The 22,550-nt window shown below is 51.8% G+C and overlaps 9 protein-coding genes across 9 annotated transcripts; 7 read left to right on the top strand and 2 right to left on the bottom strand.

The window, feature by feature from the left end:
- Positions 1-441: 441 nt before the first annotated feature.
- On the bottom strand, positions 442-1,596 carry BP01DRAFT_358912 (60S ribosomal protein uL16). Its single transcript, XM_025575553.1, has 3 exons — positions 1,488-1,596; positions 1,052-1,227; positions 442-988 (listed from the first exon to the last, which is right to left on the bottom strand). Exons 1-3 carry the CDS (start codon positions 1,530-1,532, stop codon positions 538-540), a joined length of 672 nt encoding a protein of 223 aa, XP_025429137.1. The 5' UTR covers positions 1,533-1,596; the 3' UTR covers positions 442-537.
- A 216-nt stretch (positions 1,597-1,812) lies between these two features.
- BP01DRAFT_109380 (uncharacterized protein) lies at positions 1,813-2,144 on the top strand. Its single transcript, XM_025570304.1, has one exon. It carries the CDS (start codon positions 1,875-1,877, stop codon positions 2,106-2,108), a length of 234 nt encoding a protein of 77 aa, XP_025429136.1. The 5' UTR covers positions 1,813-1,874; the 3' UTR covers positions 2,109-2,144.
- Positions 2,123-2,874, bottom strand: BP01DRAFT_109391 (60S ribosomal protein eL30). The gene is made up of 4 exons (XM_025570305.1): positions 2,818-2,874; positions 2,556-2,650; positions 2,341-2,495; positions 2,123-2,230 (listed from the first exon to the last, which is right to left on the bottom strand). Exons 2-4 carry the CDS (start codon positions 2,626-2,628, stop codon positions 2,138-2,140), a joined length of 321 nt encoding a protein of 106 aa, XP_025429135.1. The 5' UTR covers positions 2,629-2,650; positions 2,818-2,874; the 3' UTR covers positions 2,123-2,137.
- Positions 2,875-5,343: 2,469 nt separating this feature from the next.
- Positions 5,344-7,537, top strand: BP01DRAFT_403154 (uncharacterized protein; the record flags this gene model as incomplete). The annotated part of the gene is made up of 2 exons (XM_025578671.1): positions 5,344-5,986; positions 6,046-7,537. The coding sequence occupies 2 exons, from the start codon at positions 5,344-5,346 to the stop codon at positions 7,356-7,358; spliced, it is 1,956 nt and encodes a 651-aa protein (XP_025429134.1). The 3' UTR covers positions 7,359-7,537.
- A 3,108-nt stretch (positions 7,538-10,645) lies between these two features.
- Positions 10,646-11,585, top strand: BP01DRAFT_324130 (coatomer subunit zeta). The gene is made up of 2 exons (XM_025572812.1): positions 10,646-11,045; positions 11,125-11,585. The coding sequence occupies exons 1-2, from the start codon at positions 10,681-10,683 to the stop codon at positions 11,363-11,365; spliced, it is 606 nt and encodes a 201-aa protein (XP_025429133.1). The 5' UTR covers positions 10,646-10,680; the 3' UTR covers positions 11,366-11,585.
- Positions 11,586-11,974: 389 nt separating this feature from the next.
- Positions 11,975-17,957, top strand: BP01DRAFT_324126 (uncharacterized protein). Its single transcript, XM_025572811.1, has 6 exons — positions 11,975-12,012; positions 12,077-12,145; positions 12,231-13,840; positions 13,896-14,341; positions 14,528-15,559; positions 16,442-17,957. The coding sequence occupies exons 1-6, from the start codon at positions 11,980-11,982 to the stop codon at positions 17,824-17,826; spliced, it is 4,575 nt and encodes a 1,524-aa protein (XP_025429132.1). The 5' UTR covers positions 11,975-11,979; the 3' UTR covers positions 17,827-17,957.
- Positions 17,958-18,313: 356 nt separating this feature from the next.
- Positions 18,314-19,740, top strand: aah1 (adenosine deaminase). Its single transcript, XM_025575552.1, has one exon. The coding sequence runs from the start codon at positions 18,648-18,650 to the stop codon at positions 19,710-19,712; it is 1,065 nt and encodes a 354-aa protein (XP_025429131.1). The 5' UTR covers positions 18,314-18,647; the 3' UTR covers positions 19,713-19,740.
- A 314-nt stretch (positions 19,741-20,054) lies between these two features.
- Positions 20,055-20,884, top strand: BP01DRAFT_358905 (uncharacterized protein; the record flags this gene model as incomplete). Its single annotated transcript, XM_025575551.1, has 1 exon — positions 20,055-20,884. A coding segment is annotated over one exon (583 nt), but the record flags the coding sequence as incomplete, so codon positions are not given.
- Positions 20,885-20,999: 115 nt separating this feature from the next.
- On the top strand, positions 21,000-22,340 carry BP01DRAFT_358904 (complex I 24 kDa subunit family protein). Its single transcript, XM_025575550.1, has 3 exons — positions 21,000-21,159; positions 21,300-21,590; positions 21,653-22,340. Exons 1-3 carry the CDS (start codon positions 21,037-21,039, stop codon positions 22,046-22,048), a joined length of 810 nt encoding a protein of 269 aa, XP_025429129.1. The 5' UTR covers positions 21,000-21,036; the 3' UTR covers positions 22,049-22,340.
- The last annotated feature ends 210 nt before the right edge of the window (positions 22,341-22,550 follow it).

Raw genomic sequence — 22,550 nt, 5'->3', positions numbered from 1 at the left:
GTGCGTTTTGACTTTGCCGGCGGCATGCATGTCTACTGGATGCTAGCATTTAAACCTTGATATGGTAGGGGTTGCTGTTGATGGAAGGTGTAAAATTCATGTGGCCGGTGGTGGATTTGAGGTATATGATATGAACGACATCGAATTGAGGCCGTGCTTTGGAGCCGAGGTCTCATCTGGAGATTCATAACAGAAGCTATGCTTTACGTAGCGGTCGAGGGATGGGGGCTTGGCTTTTTGGTGACATGCTTGTCTGCGGAGAAAGCGATTTGTCTCTCAGATATTCGAGGGTTGAGGTTGAAGTACGGTCTACATCGTAGGGCAGATTCTCAGCCTACTAATTCGCGGAGTGTACCAATAGACTAAACTTGAGGAGATAGCTTCCGAATCAGGATGTTAAGGGAATATCATCATGGTTTGGGGTAGTTCCGATCACATTATAAAAAAAAAGAGAACACGATGAAATGCTAATGAACATTCTTTTTCCCACTTAACACCCATCACACTACGCGAACACACATCCCGGACTCAGAAAATCTAAGCCTGGGACAGGTTCTCGTAGGCCTCGGGGAAGCGCTTCATGTTCTCCTCGATGAGACCGTGGCCACGGAGGAACTGGACGTAGGCACCGTCCTGCTTGAGCTTGCCCTCCTGGCGGAGCTGGACGTAGTCCTCGCGGCGGACGGGGGTGAAACCCCAGTTCTTGGAGACGATGATCTTCTGGCGACCGGGGAACTTGTACATGGAGCGGCGGAGGGCCTCAATGGCGGTGGCGCGGTTGGAGTCACGGGTGCGGACGGACAGGATGATCTGGCCGATGTTCACACGGGCAACGGTACCCTGGGGCTTACCGAAGGCACCACGCATACCGGTCTGGAGACGATCGGCTCCGGCGCAGGACAACATCTTGTTGATACGGATGACGTGGAAGGGGTGGACGCGGACACGGAGGTGGAAACCTTCCTTACCGGCGATCTTCACGAGGTACCTATTGTTGTTGGTTAGTTTTCTGGTTGGTTGTCATCGCTGGGTGATTTGGTGGTTGACATACTTGTTGGCGCAAATACGGGCAGCTTCGAGGGCCTCGGAGGACAGCTGCTCGTACTCGTTGGAGACGAGGTGAACGCAGAGGGGGAAGTCATCGACGTTGGCCTTCTTACGTCCAAGATCGAAGATGCGGATCTTGGGGTCGGGAACACCACGGTTGAACCGGGACTTAGGGTAGGGCTGTATGATGTCGACATGTTAGTTTATCTTGCATAATCACCTTTCTCTGACCCTTTGAGCGGATATCCAAAGTGATGTATATGCATCCAGCACCATCCTCCTCTTCTTGTCCTGACGCAATTCATCTGTCCTCATTCCCCATCCCACAACTGAGGCAAAGGTTTCCCCTCCCGACCGAGCGCAGATCCACATCACGCGTTCACACACACACATGTACACACAAAAACCAATATTCCAAACGAACATCTCTCTCAACGCACCTTGTTCTTGCAGTAGCGGTAACATCTCGCGGGACGGCGGGCCATTTTGACGGTTGGGAAGTTGGCTTCCTGGGTGGGTTGTCGAGAAAGGTGGTGTCGGGGATTCCAAAGGGAGAAAAGGAAAAAGGTCTTCTCGCGGGCGGGCAGGAGACTTTCGACGTTGATTTCCAAGCAATCCGTCCGCCCGCTACCGAGTGGCGCAGCCCTAAACCCTAGCCTCTCCACCAATCACCGCCCGCCCTCGCCCATGACGCATTTGTCAGAGTCGGCGACATTCTGACCAGTTGTCGTCCGCTGGCAATGATCTGACTGCTTACAGAATTCATGATTTTCGATTTTTAAGGAGGCAATTATTGCTTATGGCTTCATGCAGCATGTGCCCTTGCGATGAGTCGTCGCTGGGTCAAAAGAACATGTTCCTTGGCAGTGGTGGTGAGTCAGAAGCTCCCTTCCGCTAGATACGCCTACGCTCTTACAGTAAGAACTGGTCCAGTCTTGGCTTCCTACGCGACAGTTTATTGCAGTTGCGCGTCATTTGGTGTGAAGGATTTTTTCTTGTCATTATCTAAAGCATGTCATAAGAGTGTCGCATCTTGCGACATTCAACACATTCAGACATAACATGAAAGTCATTGGCACGATCCTAACACCTACTGGCTGGAGAGGATGTCGGAGTCACCAGCGTCGAGGATGGTCATGGTGCTAGTGCGGAAGAGCTTACCGCAAGCAGTACCAAGCTCGATCTATAGCAACCAGTCAGCAACCCATCTAAACCTGAAGCGAAGTCTTCCCCTGATAGAGTATCGACTGTGCCCTGACAACTGCCTTCAAGGCGGAGATAAGTGGCACTCACGTTGTTACCAGAGAAGTGGTGAACGGGGGTCTTGGCAAGCATGGCGTAGTACTCGAGCTCACTCTTGCGGAGGGGAGGAGTGTTAGCAGCGATGATGACCAGCTTGGCCTTGCCGGAGCGGAGGGTCTTGATGGTAGACTTGTAGCCGAGGGTGACTGCATCGAGAACAGTTAGCGACCATCATGACATCTCAAAAGATTTCAGCTTTAACATACCCTTTCCGGACTTCATAACAAGCGCCAGGCGCGAGTTGATGGTGTCACCGGTCTTCTTGCTCTTGGGGGCCATCGTTACGCTGTCGAAGACTAAACTTCTGCGTGATCAATTTGAATCAGCAAAGGTTCGCTCGGGATGCATTTTTTTCAGCCAAGCTCTGCTGGAATGAGCAACCACACTCAACCAGAACCAAAAAAAGATTTGGCAATGGTTGAGAGCAGGCCGTCACTCAGCCATGTCTTTCAGTGAGAAACCACATACCTAAAGGTTGAATGTGGTTTTGTTGTAAAGAGAGTGCGCTCCGGCCTTGTCTTGAGATAGGAATAGAATCGAAAAAGCCTGTTACCGCTCTTTTTTGTGGGTTCGACAAATCGCGGATCCCACTTCTTCCGTCCCGGTTCCGATTAGTGACCGTGCACGTGACCCATTTCCGGCGTTGATATCGTGTGGAACGATCGCACGTGATTCTGACCCAGAAGGATGGGCCTGTGGCCGAAAGGCCGACGGGACATCATCTGCGTACATCGGCGCCCTGTCCCAATTGATTTGGGCATACATATTGCCCTGGAACCAAACTTCACTCAAGACTCATAGCCGAAGTACTTCCGCCTTATTGATATATGTGATAAGTGCCGCTCCGGGTGGCTATTCAGCAAAACCGCGGCCTGCAAGAAGAAGCCTGGCTGTATTATACTTTGCACGTGGGCTCTTGTATACTACACGGTCCCATAGAATACATCCTGATCCAGGCTCTAATTCTGTAATTTAAGATTGTAGTCGGCTGACTAGTTTCGCAACATATGTCAGGCACATTGCTGAAGGAGACGCCACGGTTACTGGTATCCGCAGCTTTAGAAAGAGTCCATCAAGCACTATCCCCGTATCCTGACGACCAGAATACATTCTCGTGACGACATAAGCCCAAGCGCTAGGACACATGATCGTAACGATAAAGTGCTTCTCAAGAAATGTGGTGTAAATGTATGATGTGGTCAAGATTCTTAGCGGAAGACTTACACCCATTACCTGATGACCTAGCAGAGAAACGCCATGAACGCCAGAGCGAAATGATTAGAGATATGACCCTGGCTCAATAAAGGAGCCCACGCAATTCCGCACAGCAGTCCAGAGCATAAGGTTTGTCCATGAAACGAAGCAACAGGTGATTGCAAATGTGATTCTGTCCACTGGGAATATTGATATTTCGTGGCCGATCGAAGCCCTCTGATATTTACAAATAGAGGGGAGATGGCTTGTTTCTCCTTGACGGGAGATAGACAGTCATGCCATGTTAGAGGCTGGCGAATATCAGAAGCTCAGAGAGCGATCTGATAACACTTCGCAGCACTTAAGGTTATGGAAGACTGAATACGCGAAATCAAACAGCTGAGAGTAGGTTCCCTGGTGCGGACGGTGCTCGTACATGGATGGTCCCTCGGCTTTCACGAGAGCTCGGATAGTATACAACGGGTTGCCTAGGCAGTCAATTAACGGGGATATACTGATACCCGGGTCGTTCTTCACTGCCCATCAGCTCCCATTTTTTTACTGCCTCGCTGGCTGACATTGCTGTTGATATCGTGACTATCGTGGGATAGCCTTACATTGATGCATGACCGGAAGTTGCAACCACAGACGTGGCGCAGTCGGGGTATTTGGGGGTTTTCTCCGCCCCCTGAAAGCGAGCATTCATGATTGGCTGGAAGTCAAGAAGCGGCCAGACCCTGGCTGCAGCAAGGAAGTCGAGGGGGCCTGTTGGAGGGAGGGAGGGGTGCTTCGAGAGTGGCTGCTATCTTTATCGTTGCCATGTGTCTATTGAGTTCGTGTTGTTGTTGTTGTCGTCAAGGTGGAAGGAGGTTGGTTGGTTGGTTTATTGGTTGGGGACTTTCGTGTTGTCAAGGTTGTGGTGCTGCTATCATTGATCCGCATTCGGGCACTATTTCCAGTAGAAGCGGACTTTCTCTCCACCTTATTGTGGCCCAGCAGATGAAATCGAAGGTCAGGAAATGAGAATTAAATTTAGACTATTCACTGCAAAGCCTTCCAGGACCTGAGAAGACTTGGCTGGAGGCTCAAACACGGGAAAAAGTGAATTCATCATCAAAAGGATGGTAATCATCATGGGAGTCCTTGGGTCAAAGTAACGTAACCCAGACCGGCCAAACATGGGCAAACAGCGGTCATGTACGGTACGAAATCGTGCCCATCAAACAGACAGACAGCCGGAGACAGACACATTGTACATTCACTGTACAGATTGTATTGCATGCAATTCTCAATTCTCAGATTAATTATTAGTTACTTTCTCTCTCCCCCTCATCCCACTTTATAAACTGTTCTTCTCTAACACTCTTCATGCTGATCGCACCCAATCCCTAACTTTCATCCCCCCCCTATATCCACCCGGATTCCATCCCGCGCAACGGTTTGCTCTTCTGCATCCTTGCGTATTTCCCATCTCTCTCGACGTTGGCTACTTGTACTTTACCTACTTAGCCTAGCCTCCCCCCTCCGTTGCCCGCCCGCCATTAGAACCCGACCCTTTCCCCCACCGAGATAGTTACCTAGTGCGCCCACTGTTTTGACCGCTACTACAACTGTGACTCGGCCTTCCATTCCTTAAATTAATTTCCCGGTTGTTTCATTGCACTACTCTTTTCCCTCAATCCCCAGAGGCACTTTTTTTTTGCTATCCCCTCCCCTTCCCCTTATCTGAGTTGTCTCGCATTTCTGGCCTCCGAACCTGTCGCTTTCGGTCAATCTCCCATTGTCCGGTTATAGGCCAACATGTCTACGACGCCTCGTAAGCCCAGTATTCCGGGCAGTGCCACCAAATCCTCGACTACGGAGAATTCGACAGTTAACGGGACACCATCCAGAACCCATTCCCGCTCTCCTAGCACAGCAACAAATGGCGTCACTCGTTCTCCCTCCCTCCGTTCGTCGACACCTGTATCTGCGCGCGCTGCAGCCCGAAAGCCGGGTCGCTCCAACCTAAGCACCTCAAGTGCTCCCAAAATCACACCCAGCCCCTCCGATGAGGAAGCACGAGCCCAGAACGCAGCACTCATTGATGACCTCAAAGAACAACTGCAGAAGGCCGAGACAGCCTCCGAACAATATCAGAAGCAACTAGGTGTCCTTCAAATGCGACTTGACGAGGCCATTAGCGAACAAGGCAAATTGGAAGATCAGATGCACGAGAAGGACAGCAAGCTTGAAGCGCTCAACGGTGAAATCCGCGACCATGTGCGCCAGATTCGCGACTTAGAACAGGCCCACGAACAAGAGCGGAATGCCATGCTGCAGGAGAAGGAACAACAAGCAAGTCGGGAGGAGGAGATGCAGGCGACCATTCAGCGCCTCAAAGAAACGTTGGCTCAGAAAGAGCGAATCAACTCCGATTCAGACAAGAATATGTCTCGCTCATGTAAGACCCCGTTTTCCTGCTTGTCATTCTAGTTCCCATCTGACTTTATCTCTCTACAGCAAGCTTCCGTAACCGATCGTCTCCAGATGTGGATGGACAATTTGCGCCCTCGTCTCAGATCGAGCGAAGCCCCTCGCGAAACAACTCCAACCTACTTCTGCAGAAGGATAAGCTGATTGAATCTCTCAGGCTCGAATTGGCCGAGTCCCAGATCAAGCTTGTGGAGATGGAAAACCAAGGCGGCGGCAGGCAGCGAGAACTTGAGAAGGAGCTTCTGGAGGCTCGCATGGCTAACGCTCGCTTGATGGAGGACAATGAAAGTTATCAATTGCTTCTGAGTGAGCGAACCTTAAATGGCGATTTTACCAAGGGTGATTTCATGCGTGAGGTCCATCCTGACACTGCAGACGAGGACACCAAGGAAGCTGGCAGCGGGTTGGGTTCGCTGGCTGATGAGCTTGAGTCTGTAGATGCCAGGGCTGAAACGGACAACACGCGCAAGCTCGAGTCCGAGGTCAAGGCGCTCAAGGACCAGAACAAGGCCCTAACTCTTTATATCGAGCGGATCATCAGCCGCCTGCTGCAGCATGACGGGTTCGAGACGATTCTCGATAAGAACGAGAACGACCCGCCAGCCAAGAGACTCCCTGTCGGTCATAACAAGGATCTACCACCCACTCCGTTAGAGAAAGAGGAACCTTCCTCGCAGACCCTCCTTCAGCGGGCCAAATCGGTCGTTGCAGGCGGTCCGAACTCCAATGTTCCTCGTCCTCAGACCCAACCCCGGTCACGCCCCACTAGCTATATGCCACCTCCGACCAGTGTGCCCACCGCCCACGAAAATCCGGAGACAGCACCCAGCATCCCCCTGCGCGCCCAGTCAATCCGTGGTCACCGCAGGACAAGATCTGAGCAGACAGACGTTAATGTTGCAGCAGTTGTCGGTCAGATGTATCGAGGCCGCAACTCGGGAGGTCCTATCAGCCCTACCCTCATGGGACCTGGGTCACGCCAAAGCGCTTTCTCTAACGCAAGCTACATGTCCAGTATGAGCGCCAGCAACCGTGCGCCTTCTCTGTCAAGCCAGCCCGAACATAGTCGCTTGAGCAGCTCAGGTAGCATCACCAGCGATCATGCCGCAGATACTGCTTCTACGGGTGCAACTTCCAGCTCTCCGCGCTCCAGCAATGGTATGACCAACTACACAGGCGCTGTGATGACGCAGAACAAGTTGCGCCCTCTGCGTCTTGTCAGTGAAACCACCAGATTGGCAGAAGAGGAAGAAGCTGCTCGGAAGAAGGCGAACCGCGGAAGCTGGATCCCGTGGTTTAACCGTCCCGCTACCAGCAGCGACCCCCAGTCCCCCATCTGATTGACCTATCTCAGGCTCGATCACCTCATCGCTTGGAACGATACGATTGCATGAGGATACGCCAGTACTCTCTGTTCTTTCCATTAATATTTCATGCTCCAGTGGTACTATTTGCATGACCTCCCCGAGATATTTCCCCTACAGTCATCATTCTTACTGTCTCTTCCATTAACCTTATTTTTTGGTGTTGATCATCATCGTGGTGTTCGAGATGGTTATGGGCGCAGCTTTCCAACTATTCATGGCAAGTCTTGGCGCTTTTCACATGTCTGAGGAGGAAATGCTCTCTTTTGCTTTTCTCTTGCTGTCGGTTATGTGATAGACGACGCACGCACCCTTTTGAACCGGAATGATGTGATGATTGACCAGGCAACTTGCAAAATTGCTTTTAGGACACTCGCTGTTTTGACACCCTTGTATACTCGGACGGCCCACGGAATTTGGTCCTCTTCATTGATTCATGCCCTTCATTATCTTGATGAACATACCTTCTGCTCATATATCTCCCCCAATCGCGAGTGGCAGGGACGTGCTTTACGAGATTCTGCGTGTTCTTCCTGTATTGATGTGCTTGGCACATTCTTCAATTCTTGTACTATAGAGTAGATAGCAACTCTGATCCAGAACGTCCTGAGTCTAGCTATCACGAATCCGAGTCAGCCTCGCCTTCCTCCACCAACACAACAGACTTCGCCCACACTTCGTATTGGTCATAATGCTCGCCATCCTCGTTCCCAAACGCCAGTATAGCCGGCTGGACGCATAGTATAGCCCTCTTTCCAGTCTCTGATCATCCTCATCCAATCTGTGTAATCGGTGTGCGCGCACCATGAAGCTCGAACTTTGGAATCTTGAAAGCGCCGTGAGGGCAACGCATTACATAACTGTTCGCATTACCCATAGTGACAATGCCAGGTCGCCGGCCATCTGATAGACCGCTTCAAGTTCGTCAGAGCGCTCGCGTGCTTCGTCTTCATCCACAATCGAGCACAGAATGAGCCTGTCCTTTGGACTCGAGAAGTCTCACTGCCATCTTGCGACTAACTCGGCTTAGTTGCCGGAGATGCAGGTCGGGGATCGACTGCATTTATGCTCTGAGAGCCTCTCGCAATCATTCGAGTTTCGAGAAACTGCCCAGAATAGAGATAGAAAGGCAACTTACCTCTGTGGGGCCTAAGTCCATGTCCACAGTGAGATAACGGATGCAAGAGATGACCGAGGTGTAGGTTGTCTCGTTTGCGGCAGCAGTGAGTTTGAACTGAGGTTGCCTGGCTTGAGCCATTCTACTATGTATTCACCTTCTCCCATCTCGAGTCCGAGTAATACATACTTCTCTCACCTCAAACTTCCCTCCTTGCCCCTACCCTTGAACCATCGCCCACACTTACATTGCATATGCAAGGAAAACAGCACAATTGAACTCACATCGTCAGGTCTAGCAAAATGGACCAGCAAGGGTCTTCTCGACCCCTTGAAATGGCTTGAACAAGGCTCAGCTCCACCATCTCAGCTAGGAAGGAAGGAAGATGGGCCTTACAAGATCATTGTGGGAGTTGATTATGGTACCACATATACTGGTTAGTACCGGCTCCATCATGAAGAATAAGAGGCCACGAGAGAAGAAAGAGAGACAACTTGTCTCCAGTGCAGACTGGCCGCCTTCGTTCAAGGTGCTGCACTCCGGGGTCTCCAGGGTCTGCAACCCTCTACCAGGCGACCCCACAGGGATTACTGTTTTCGAATACGCAGACTCTTCCAAGCAGGGGTCGACAACGAGGCCGATGCCTCCATCAATCAATGGAGTGGCCTAAAGTATGCTACTGGCATCATGGAATGGATGATGGCAAAGATGGATCAATAGCAACTTATGCAAGCCAGAATAGATCTCTTAGTCTCGTTGCCATGATCTGCGGGGATTGTTGGTCAGGACTAGGAAGAAGAATGCAGATTCAAATTGATTCAGTCTAATGTCTATGGCATCATCAGCGGGGACAGAATGCCTCTGGATTTTCATTTACCGGCGCAAGAGGAGATACGCTGATTTGAATGGTTTGCAGGGACAGAAATACCCACCAACTACACACATACAAGGTCGGTCTGCGCTCTTCAAAACGCATCGCAGAATTCCTTAACACGATGGTTCTGTATGCATGTGATGATAAACTGGCCCCATGTGGAATTCCTTAAAGTAAGCCAAGTCACTCCGCGGTACCCCAGTGCGAGGTCATATGCAATGTGCAAGCACAAAGCAGCCACCTCCTCTACATGCGCAGGTTGGATGCTTCACAGTCTGCATGTAAGGCTGCCAGCCTGCGGGGCAAGATGACAATACCCCTCCAGAGGGGTTTTCCGACAGAGCTCGTTTATGTACAAGCATCTTGAGTTGGAGCAGGAAGATGGATTTGCATGAAACGTGATTGCTACCTGTCATTCAAAGTCACACGACCCAGCCCTTTGATTATTGCTCCCTCCAAAACTGTATGTTTCAAGAGTGACCATTTCTTCATCGTTACAGACGTCTACCGAGTTGGCGAAATCATAATAAATTTCTCGGGCACGGATCTATCTTGTTGCGAAACCAAGGTCATTGATGGAGAACTTACTTACCAGCACCATTACGAGATCAAAGTCACCTTTGACTCTCATGATGGCGTGCTAAAGTTCGAAGGTACCAGCCAGGGCAGAACAATTGGACAGACAAGCATTTGTTACCAGACTGTGAATTCCTACTAATATCCAGGTCTCCTCTTCGGTGGCTGTCCAGCGATTTTCTTCCAATGGCATCACGGATACTTATGCTAGATAAATGGCAAGCAGATAATGAGATGGAAGTGTTGGAAGTGGTGGATTGCTTTCCTACTGATAACTTCGCAGCCTAGCTAAAGTTGATTGACTTGTCTAGCCTTTCTACTCCGGAGAAAGCATTCCAGAAAGCTAGCTGTTTTCACCAAAAATCGGATTAGGACTCTATCTTAGCCGAACTAGCTATTCCCTTGCCTTTGTTGAGGAGTGTCGGAAAGCGAAGTGGTTAAGATACCTCAATCAGGCTTAGAAAACGCAATGCGACGTCTCATTGAATTGAGACCCATGCAGGCCATGCGCTCCGACAGGGTATGTCAGCATCGTGTTAGAAGTCAAAAAAGTGTGGGCGTTGATAAATTGTGTACAGTACGGCGTACAGTAGTTATAGTTGTCCCGGAGAAATGTTGACGCGGCGGCCGGATTGCGGCCAGCTTGTAAATAGTACGGAGATGTAAGTCCTATCGGAGCAGTCACCACTCACCATTCTCGAACCAGTCGTTCTCTGGTCCAATCGCCCACCATGCCTGGCTCTTTGTCTCTTTTCTCCGTCAATGCCGTTCTTCTCATGTCGGCCGACGATGGCTCGCGCATCTTCGCCAAGTACTACTCCCCTCCTCACCCTCCAGCCGGCACTGCCCCCAACTCCACCGACTATCCCGGAGCGAACCCCTATCCCACCCTGAAGGAGCAGAAGGCTTTTGAGCAGGGTCTCCTCGAGAAGACGAACAAGCAGACCAGCGATGTGATTCTCTACGACAACCGGATTGTGGTGTTCAAGATGGAAAGCGACGTTATGCTCTACGTGGTTGGAAGCGCCGGTGAGAACGAAGTCTTGCTCTACAATGTCGTTCTGTCCTTGCGAGATGCCCTCGGAATCTTATTCAAGTACGTTCCCTGCTCTATGTGCTGCAGGTATCTTGGGGCTCAATGCAGTAACTAACATGATATGCTCTTCTTTCTCCAGGGGCGCAACTGACAAGCGCACAATTGTCGAGAACTACGACCTGGTCGCCCTCGCCATCGACGAAATTATCGACGACGGTATCATTCTGGAGACGGATCCCGTTCTGATCGCCTCGCGCGTGAGTCGCGCTCCCGCCCCCGATGCGCCCAACTTGAAGAGCATCGATTTGTCGGAACAAGGTCTGCTCAATGCGTGGGAGCTGGGCAAGCGGCGTCTGGCGGAGGGTCTGCGGCAGATGTAAGAAAGGGAAGATAGGTGGTTATTGGGGTGTTCTTAAAGGCATGAGGACATGGTTCTGTCTTCATTTTTTTTAAATGTGCTTGTTCATGTTATCTGGCTGGTCCTGGCGTTGAATTGATCCGCATAATACTTTTTTTTCATGTTTCATCTTTCAAAAGAGATGTCATTGCAGTTATACCGGCAGTCCTCGATCTGAGGATTGGTTTTTCATAGATACTCCGATAAATGCTTTTCCACGTGAGTCAGAATTCTGAGCACTCGAGTACAGTATGGCGAGGCGAGCGTCGTTGGAAACCCAGTGTATCGTACTCGAGGTAAAATTAATCAATGGGTCTGATTAAGCTGAACTTGACCGATCTGTACTTCGTGCAGAGGCATATCAGTATTTCATATACGTGCGGAGTCGATTGAGAAGATAATGTTTGAAGGATATGGAAAAGCAATCTAAGCAGATCACCGGCGAATTCCAGCCCCGCATACGTCACGCCCGGCCTCGGAAGAGAGAGGGGACAATTTTCAGCAGCACTCCTTGCACGATCATCGAATCACTTTCGTTCCCACACACTCAGCGCAACACTGATTGATAGACTTGGGGGAACCAATAGATACCCCAAGATGAAGCAGAGATTCTCCTCTTTGGATGTCAAGGTCAGTTTTGGCTTTTGAGCTTGCCCTCCATCAAAGCAGCCGCACGAATCTCACACATTTGCAGGTCATCACCCAGGAACTTGCCTCGGAGCTTGTCAACCTGCGAGTCTCGAATATCTACGATCTCTCATCGGTAAGTACCACGGTCAATCACATAGCTTATACTCAGATTCACTTCTGATCTATCGTTCTCTAACCTTCTGCCCGCCCGCCAAAAGAGAATCTTCCTCTTCAAGCTCGCCAAACCCGACCACCGCAAGCAACTCGTCGTCGACTCCGGTTTCCGCTGCCATGTCACGCAGTACTCACGGGCGACGGCCTCAGCGCCCTCGCCCTTTGTTACGCGCATGCGCAAGTTCCTAAAATCCCGGCGCGTCACCTCCATCCAACAGATCGGCACAGACCGAGTCATCGACTTCTCATTCAGTGATGGGCTGTACCATATGTTCCTCGAGTTCTTCGCCGGTGGCAACATCATAATCACCGACCGGGAGTACAACATTGTGGCGCTGTTCCGGCAGGTCGCGGCCGGGGACGGGCAGGAGGAGGAGACGCGTGTCGGCATGAAGTACACAATCGACAACAAACAAAATTTTCACGGGGTGCCAGACATCACGACGGAGCGGGCTCGGGAGACGGTCGAGAAGGCCCAGGCGCTGTTTGCGGCCGAAGGCAATGCGCCCAAGAAGTCGAAGAAGAAGAATACCGACGTCCTCCGTAAGGCGCTGTCGCAGGGCTTCCCCGAGTATCCGCCGCTGTTGCTGGATCATGCGTTTGCGGTGAAGGAGTTGGATCCGGCGACGCCGTTGGAGCAGGTGCTGGCCGATCCGGAGGGGCTGTTGCAGAGAGTGGTCGGGGTGCTGGAGGAAGCGAGGGAGGAGACGAGGAAGTTGTCGTTTGGGGAGGGGCATCCGGGGTATATTGTTGCGAAGGAGGACACGAGACCCAAGGCCAAAGGAGCTGGGGATGAGAAGGAGGGTGAGCAGGAGTCTGGTGCAAAGCCGCCGGCGTATCTGTATGAGGATTTCCACCCGTTCAAGCCGCGCCAGTTCGAGGGGAAGCCTGGGGTCACAATCTTGGAGTTCGAGAACTTCAACAAGACTGTTGATGAGTATTTCTCGTCGATCGAGACGCAGAAGCTGGAGTCGCGGCTCACGGAGCGGGAGGAGGCCGCCAAGAGGAAGCTTGATGCCGTCCGCCAGGAACATGCCAAGCGCATTGGTGCCCTACAGGAGGTCCAGGAGCTGCATATCCGCAAGGCCGCTGCTATCGAGGATAATGTCTACCGGGTGCAGGAGGCAATGGATGCGGTTAACGGTTTAATCGCGCAGGGGATGGACTGGGTGGAAATCGCGCGCCTGATTGAGATGGAGCAAGGACGAGGTAACCCGGTTGCGAACATCATCAAGCTGCCTTTGAAGCTACATGAAAACACGATTACCTTGGTGCTTGGAGAGGCTGGCGATGAAGAGCAAGGTGACGGGGAGGAGCTCTTCTCCGATGACGACGAGTCTGAGTCGGAGGATGAGAAGGAGTCAGCTGAAAGCTTCGAGAGGAGAGCTGATGTGTTGGTGGTTGATATCGACCTTGGGCTTTCTCCATGGGCAAATGCGACCCAGTACTACGAGCAGAAGAAACAGGCCGCTGTGAAGGAACAGAGGACTACGCAGTCCTCCGCCAAAGCGCTCAAGAGCCATGAGAAGAAGGTGACGCAGGACCTCAAACGAAATCTGAAGCAGGAGAAACAGGTTCTTCGCCCAGCCAGAAAGCTTTTCTGGTTCGAAAAGTTCCTCTTCTTCGTCTCGTCCGAAGGATATTTGGTCCTCGGGTAGGCACAACTTCTCTTCAACAGTTTTAATGAAATTCATGCTGACTATGACCAGTGGTCGTGATGCTATGCAAAGCGAAATGCTGTATCGCCGATACCTGAAGAAAGGCGATATTTTCGTCAATGCTGATCTTCAAGGTGCTACGCCAATGATCATCAAGAACAGAGCAGGCACACCCAATGCACCTATTCCTCCAAGCACTCTTTCTCAAGCTGGGAATCTGTGTGTTGCTACATCTAGTGCTTGGGATTCCAAAGCAATTATGTCTGCATATTGGGTTGATGCTAGCCAGGTATCCAAGACTGCCGAGGTGGGAGGTCTCGTCCCCACCGGCGAGTTTGTCATCAAGGGCGAGAAGAACTTCCTGGCTCCCTCACAGCTGGTCCTAGGATTTGCTATCATGTTCCAGATTAGCAAGGAGAGCTTGCGCAATCACAAGTTACGTCAATTTGACGAACCTGTGGCCGCGGAGCCCACTGCTGAGGAGGGCAATGCTCCCAGTGTGACTGTCGAAGAGGCACATCCTCTTGAAGAGAAAGCTGAGACGGCTGAAGCTGTCCAATCTGACCGCCCCGCTGAAAAAAAAGAGCAGGAGCCGGGTTCGGAGTCTGACGAAGACGCCGAAGAGAACGAGGCTATCACAGAGAGGAACCCACTACAGCGGGGACTCTCTGAGCCAGCCCAAGGAGAAGCCGGCACCTCCCACAATGCCAATTGCAGTGTCTCAGACGAGGAGAATGCCGAAGAGGAGCGGGAGCAGGAGGAAGTTCTCAAGGAAGAGGATGATCAGTCTACTCAAGCAAAGAGTACAGCTGAGGATGAGACCCTGCAAGAAGAAAGCTTGACCTCTACTCAAGAACAGGGCAAGCGGCAGCTCTCCGCGCGAGAGCGTCGCCAACTAAGAAAAGGACAGTCACTCGATCCCCAGGAGACTACACCTAAGGAAGCTAAAGAGAGCTCGAAGCCAGCATCGAACGGCGCTCCTGGGCGACCTACGAACGCCAAGCCGGCACCAACATCCACTCGCGGCAAGAAGGGCAAGGCGAAGAAAGCCGCAGCCAAGTACGCAGATCAGGACGAGGACGAGCGAGAATTGGCACTCCGCTTGCTCGGTGTTGGCAGTGAGAAAGCCGCCAAAGCCGCTGCAGAGGCGGAAGCCAAAGCGAAGCGCGAGCAGGAGGCGGAAGCCCAAAAGAAGCGTCGCAGAGCCCAGCATGAGCGGGCGGCTGAGGCAGAACGTAAACGACAGGCTCTCTTTGAAGGGGGTGCTGATGACTACGACGAGGAGACGGCCGCGGCTGAAGCTGCGGATCTCGAATGGATTCCTGCCATGGTTGGGACGCCCCATCCTGAAGATGACATCCTTGCGGCCATCCCAGTGTGTGCACCCTGGGCTGCTCTGGGTCGTTATAAGTACAAGATTAAACTGCAGCCGGGTACTGTGAAGAAGGGCAAGGCTGTCAAGGAGATCATTGGAAGATGGGTTGCCGAAACAACGACCGGAAAGGTCAAGAAGGAGCATGCTGAAGACGCCGGTATCGACCGTGCAGCAGCAGAGAAGCTCCGCGAACGTGAAGGCGAGTTAATCAAGGGGTGGAAGGATACTGAAATCATCAACTCTGTCCCTGTGGGTAAGGTACGCATCATGACTGGGGCTGGGGCTAGCGGGGGCGATAAGGGTAAAGGCAAAGGTGGTGGTGGCGGCGGAAACAAAGGAGGTAAAGGAGGAAAGAAGAAATAGGATGCGCCACTATCTCTTGACCATTTGGATGCTCTTCTGCGATGGTCATACTTATGTCTAAATGACATGGGTCTCCGTGCGCGCAGATACGATGTGGAACCGTGCACCCCCTTCTACTAGTGACGCAAGGCCAACTATAGTTGTCATGCATTCATTGGACATATCTCTACACAATCACTCAAAAAACTATTAAGACATAAGGAGTGTATTCTCATTCCGATGTTGTAGTTAATCATATATAGTAGCAGCAGCAGCAGTAGTAGTAGTCATGTTAATCTTCAAATGGTTGCATGAAAGTGTCATTAAAGTTGCCTGTATGCTACTATATACAAACTGCCGGGCCCATGGCACATTCTATCGTGACACCAATGACGCCCCCACATGGCAACACAAGCGTTTGTGGGCTCGAACCCATCCTGTGGCGAAAATAATGGAATGCCATAAGGCTGACCCAGCGTGAAATGATATCAGAATACCTCCATTTCCCATCGGACTGGCTGCCAGAAACCGGACCTGGCCTGGATGCCTGCGCTTAGTCACCAGGCAGCCGACGTCATCGCGAATTTTTCTGGCGCCGAAAGCCTCCAAAAATTGACTCGTATCAAGAATGACTGTGGTATCCAGCAGCCAAACAATTTCTCGGGCCGATTCTGTCCAGTGGGGAAAAGAGGCATGAGAAATTGGATCACATCTGACATATGTGCAAGGCTGAACGAGTAACTTTCCACGCTTGTGACTCTTTCCCCCCACTTGGAGAATTTTTGTCTTCCATATTGACCCAACCCCGCGCCTAGCCTCTAACTATTTCTCCCTCTGGTGGCCTCGGATATCTTTCGATATCCCCTTCTCTGTTTCAAAGTGGTGTTACTTCTCTCTCGTCTCCTTGCTGGCGGTCTCCCGCGCAGCTTTGTCCGCTTCTCTTCTTCCTCCACAGCCACTATGCCTCCTACGCTTGACACGCGCATTGTCTCGGTTCGCCGACTTAACCAAGAAGGTCCCGGTGAGCGATCACTCGCGCAATGGTGGGCCGATGAATGTGGTAACAACACCCCTGAAGCTGCTGCAATTGAAGAAGCTGCACACCTTCTCCAGACGAGTGACATCCCCGTCGCATTCCCTACCGAGACGGTGTATGGATTGGGAGCCGATGCCACGCGCAGTGACGCCGTGCAGGGGATCTACAAGGCCAAGCAGAGGCCATCCGACAACCCCTTGATCATACACGTGGATTCACTTGGAATGCTGGAGCGCATCCTCAATCCCGTCCATCATAGTCCCACTCGTTTGACTAGCACTGCTCAGAACAAGCTCCCTGCCATTTACGACTCGGTCATCTCCCGTTTCTGGCCCGGCCCTCTCACCATCCTCGTTCCGAATCCTTCCGGATCTCCCCTCGCCAATGAGGTCACATCCAATCTTACTACATTTGGCGTACGAATGCCATCGTCGCCGCTGGCCCGTTTGCTGATCCATGTCGCGGACCGTCCTCTCGCGGCCCCCTCGGCCAATGCCTCTACGAAACCTTCCCCGACGGTGGCAGAGCACGTATACCATGATCTACACGGTCGGATCGAGCTTATCCTTGACGGCGGTCCCTGCGGGGTGGGAGTTGAAAGCACAGTCATCGACGGACTTTCTGATCCTCCAGCAATTCTACGGCCTGGTGGTATCGGTATCGAAGAGCTGCGACAATGTCCTGGATGGGAGAACGTTCAGGTTGGATACCACGATGGCACCCTAGACGTGAAGGAGGTACCTCGTGCGCCCGGTATGAAATACCGCCACTACTCTCCCAAAGCTCGGGTAGTCCTTTTCGAGCCGGGCTCCACGGACGAGGGTATTAGGAAGCACATCCGCAAGGACTTAGAGGACTCGGCGGTTGGTGCGCACATGATTGGAGTGGTGCGCACGCGCAACTGGAAGCAAGGGCTGGGCCTTGTTTCAGAGGAGGAGATACAAACCAGTATCAAGTCCATTGAAAGTTTGGTGGAGAACTTGGTCTCGTTTCCGGTACCGGTCGAGGACAAGATCAAGGCCTGCGTTGTGACGAAACAAACCTTTGATTGCCAACTCGGACCAGATATCAAATCGATCGCTCAAGGCTTGTTTTCAGCGTTGCGGGCAATGGATAAGATGGAGGTGGATGTCATCTACGTGGAGGGCGTGCCAGACCAGCAAGGTGATCTGGCAGCGGCTGTGATGAATCGGTTGCGAAAGGCCGCTGGGGCAGAACTCCGGGTTTGAGCCATGACAATGGATTTCTGTCTCCTCACATTTAGCTTTTAATCTTTTAATTTCGGCATCTTTATTTTGGCGCAAATCTTGGGTTGCTTAGACGGCATATAATTTAGATATGAAGTGCTATGAACAATCTGCTTTCACTGAGTCATAGAAGGGGTGCATGAGGGTTGCAGGACTACAGAATTGAGAACAGCGAATCAGCGATTTCCTGATGCTGCTCGTTTGACATAGAGTTTTGTAAGCTCACCATGATTTGATCTGATAAGAACAGGAGAGTGCAAATTAGCACTGGACAGTGGGCGTTATTCCCGTTACATGAGCAGCAACGCAAATCACCGAAAAAGAAGCCTTTATCGTTGCGCTGCAAGGAGACTTTCTCCGTCCTCCGGCCCAGTCATCGGCCGACTCCGACTCGGTATCTTTCCGGTGTGCCTGATTTTCCCACCCACACAAAAAAACAAGCTTATCATGAATCGAACTTCTAGAAGGGCTGCAGAACTTCCCACTCCCTTCCTGGTGGGTCACTGACTCATTGGTGGCCAACTGCAGTCCAACGCACTGTTGACTTTATTCCGATAGTGGCTCAATCGAATCCACCCTAGGGTCGGACCAGCAGCCATCTTGGGAGACCTCCTCCTTGGGATTTCTGGGAAAAATGGAGCCGGGTACAGACCTTATATTGTGATGCTCCCGCAAAATCTTTTCTTTTTCTTCGTGATTTTGTTTTTTGTTTTCTTAGCTAGGTACTTTCTTCAATTCAAGCATTGCTTTTGTTTCTTATAGATACCCATTCTCTTTCCAAATCAAATTTCTAAAGAATCATCATGTGTCAATCCTCCTGGCATGATTTCCTCCTTGGTCTCCCCAAGTGCGAGCACCACGTGCACTTGGAAGGCTGTCTCACCCCGGAGTTGATCTTTCAGTTGGCCGAAAAGAACCAGGTTCAACTGCCTGATCCCAAGTCCGAGCCTGCCTACGAGTCGATCGAGACCCTGACTAGCAGATATGGTCACTTTTCCTCCCTGGACGATTTCCTCCACTTTTACTTTATCGGCATGTCTGTGCTTATTCAGGAATCTGACTTTGCCGATCTGGCCTGGGCTTACTTCAAGAAGGCCCACGCTGACGGCGTGCACCATGCGGAAGTCTTCTTCGACCCGCAGGTCCACCAGGACCGTGGCATCCCGTACGAGACCATCGTGGCCGGCTTCGTGGCCGGCTGCAAGCGCGCCGAGCAGGAACTTGGCCTCTCCACTCGCCTCATCCTGTGTTTCGTCCGCCACCTTCCCGTCGAGTCTGCAAAGAAGACCTACCAGAACATCCTGGACAACAACCACTTCGAGACCGAGGTGATTCACGGTCTCGGCTACTCGTCCTCTGAGGTCGGCCCTCCCAAGGACATGTTCCGCGAGATCTACCTGTCGGCGTCAGCCAAGGGCGTGCGTCTCACTGCCCACGCCGGCGAGGAGGGTGACCCTACCTATATCAGCGCTGCGCTGGAGATGGGCGCGACCCGCATTGACCACGGCATTCGGCTCGTCGAGGACCCTGCCCTCATGGAGCGCGTGGCCCGCGAAAGCATCCTGTTGACTGTCTGCCCTCTGTCGAACGTTCAGCTCAAGTGCGTCAAGTCGGTCGCAGAGGTGCCCATTCGCAAGTTCCTCGATGCTGGTGTCAAGTTCTCGCTCAACAGCGATGACCCGGCGTACTTTGGCGGTTACATCCTGGACAACTACTGCGCCGTCCACGAGGCGTTCAACCTCTCCGTCAATGAGTGGAAGACCATTGCCGTCAACAGTGTCACCGAGAGCTGGATTGGCGAGGACCGCAAGAAGGAGTTGCTGCAGCGCATTGATGCCCACGTGGAGAAGTATGCTACTCTGGCTTAGGATATCGTCGTCCACAGATATACGGTCCGTATACATTTGGTAAATAGTATAATGAGTTGATGATGTTCACGTGTGAATGCTCCGCAAAGTGTAGAATGAATACTGTAACTTATGTAGACGGTGCATGAAAGGCAGAATAGAGACTCAATTACCTGTGTTTCAATTTTGCGATACGCTGCGCTCTAGGATCCCTCAGTCTCTTCATGGACTGTTGTCAAGTCGAGGTTAGTAACGAAAATAGTCGGAAGTGCCAAGCAAATGATAGCTGCCAGGACATCTATCATAGTCATCAACCGCGCATCTGTCAGTGGCAAAAGAAGTTCACAGCACCCAAGAACCAAAGATGCCAATGCAACAACCCCTCATGCCAATTTTCGCCCGTCCGACTTCCCGCGCCATTGCATCGCAGCCTCTTCTGCGTCACTTCATCCGTGCTCGATCTTTTTCTAGTGCTGCACCCCTAAGATCTTCTACCACAGCTACAACTACTAGTGCTACCACTTACCGGCCATCCGCATCCACTCTTACCTCCAAACTTTTACACATACAGCCAACCTTTCAAACCTATCGCATCCGCACAATGGCCACCCAACAGATTCCCGACCGCTACAAGCTCATTTTCTTCGTGCCGCACTCCCACCTCGACGTCTGCAAAGACGCCGTTTTCGCGACCGGTGCCGGAACTTACCCCGGCGGCAAATATTCAAAATGTTGCTTTCAAACACCCGGCACCGGTCAATTCTTGCCAGGGGAAGGCGCCAACCCCGCGATCGGATCGGTGGGTGACGTGGAACATGTCGAGGAGATGAAGGTGGAGATCATGTGTGTGGGACGGACGATCATGTTGCAGGCTGTGGAGGCTTTGGTGAAGGCTCATCCTTATGAGCAGGTGGCTTATGAGGTTTATAAGATGGAGAATGTGTAAATTGGCTAGGAGACGAAGGATAAATGCGAGGTGCTAGGAGGGCGATCGGGCGATAGGGTCGTCGGAACATTTTGACGTTGAGACCCTAGACATAATTTGAAGTTAGTAGATCGCTGGGCACTAGTTAGGATTCATGATGATCTCGAGACTGTAAAGCAGAACTTTCCCAGAGGAGGAGGACGCGACTCGAATGTTGCTTGCAATGGATTTTCCCTATGCGATCATTCTGTTCTATTGGTAAGGCGGGGAGTAATCTGTCGGCAGTGATTGGTCAGCTGAAGCTCCCGCAAAACGCCTCTTCAACTTGGAGTCGATTGTTCACCTTCAATCCATCAGATCGGACCTCCTCTCTTCGCGCCCCCCCAATACCCCCGTCAATCCCTCATATCGCCGCCGGCAATGGCTTCCAAACTCTTTCCCGCCGTCCCGCGGACTGGCCGTCAGCTTTTCCAGAACTTCCCTAAGACTCAATTCAGACCTTTCTCGGCTGGTCCGCAACGTTGCAGCGACTCCCTTGCCGTGGTATGTGCAATTGAGTCCGCAGATTTAATCGCTAGTCGGGCTTCGCGGTTGACTCGGATATCTCTTCACTGTCAATTGCTCACTAGGATATCTCGCTTTCGTGGTCGTGGAATGAGAGACTAATGGTCTGATCTTACTAGCACCGCAACAAGCCCGACAACAACCCGTCCGTCCCTTTTAAGTTCAACGACCAGAACCTCAAGCTCATCGATGAGATCCTCAAGCGCTACCCCCCTCAGTACAAGAAGGGTGCCGTCATGCCCATCCTTGATCTGGGCCAGCGCCAGCACGGCTACACTAGCATCAGCGTCATGAACGAGGTTGCTCGCCTCCTCGAGATGCCCCCCATGCGTGTCTATGAAGTCGCAACTTTCTACACCATGTACAACCGTGAGCCTGTTGGCAAGTACTTTGTGCAGCTCTGCACGACGGTACGTCTTGAAACCAGTCAATCGCGTATATCGAGCCAGTTACTGACACAGCGACCCCACAGACACCCTGCCAGCTTGGTGGTTGCGGTAGCGACAAGATCGTCAAGGCTATCACGGAACACCTGGGCATCACCCCCGGCCATACCACCGAGGACGGTCTTTTCACTTTCGTTGAAGTCGAATGTCTGGGTGCCTGTGTTAACGCTCCCATGGTCCAGATCAACGACGACTACTACGAGGATCTCACCCCGGAATCCATCAAGACTCTCCTCACCGCGCTCAAGGATTCGGCAACCGCTGCTGAAGCCGGCAAGCCCGTCAAGGTACCCGCCCCTGGCCCGTTGAGTGGAAGACAGACCTGCGAGAACAGCGCCGGTCTCACAAACTTGGTGGAGCCCGTCTGGGACCCGGAGACGATGATGAGAAAGGATGGAGCTTTGGATCAGCCCGCGCAATAAATGAATGTCAGCCTATAATTTGAATACAGTTTCGATGCCGTGCGTTGGAAGGTTCGGGTAGTTCCTCATGTTTTTCCCTTTTCCTCGTTCTATATCTTTTCCTTTTCTTCTATCTAAAACATTCCTGGCTGGTGACTCTCGGACACGGTCACTCGGATAACGCTTATGTACAGTACGTTGTGCCTCAGATTTGCTTGCTTCCTGTTGTGTAGGGAGAAAGACCGGGTCATGGTGGGAGTCATCTGAACTACCATAGAAGGTTTTGTTAGCAGCACCCAATGGAGTCTCTTAGTCCTTGATCAAGCATCGTTGCATTGCTCTATGAAGCCGATCTAGCCTACTCTGTGAATATTTGCTGCCTACAGATATTACGGCTCATCAAGCCCACTACCATGGCATGGTTAATTCGCCAAATCACCCAATCATGTGACTTGCGCGTACTGTACAACACGCACTGTGAGGTTCCCCCAGCTTTGTCGTCAAGCTACATCCGATAGCAGTC

Source organism: Aspergillus saccharolyticus (genome assembly GCF_003184585.1).
Source record: "Aspergillus saccharolyticus JOP 1030-1 unplaced genomic scaffold BP01scaffold_29, whole genome shotgun sequence".
Taxonomy (NCBI): domain Eukaryota; kingdom Fungi; phylum Ascomycota; class Eurotiomycetes; order Eurotiales; family Aspergillaceae; genus Aspergillus; species Aspergillus saccharolyticus.
Note: the sequence above shows the minus strand (reverse complement) of the source record. Positions and strands in the feature narration are given on the sequence as shown.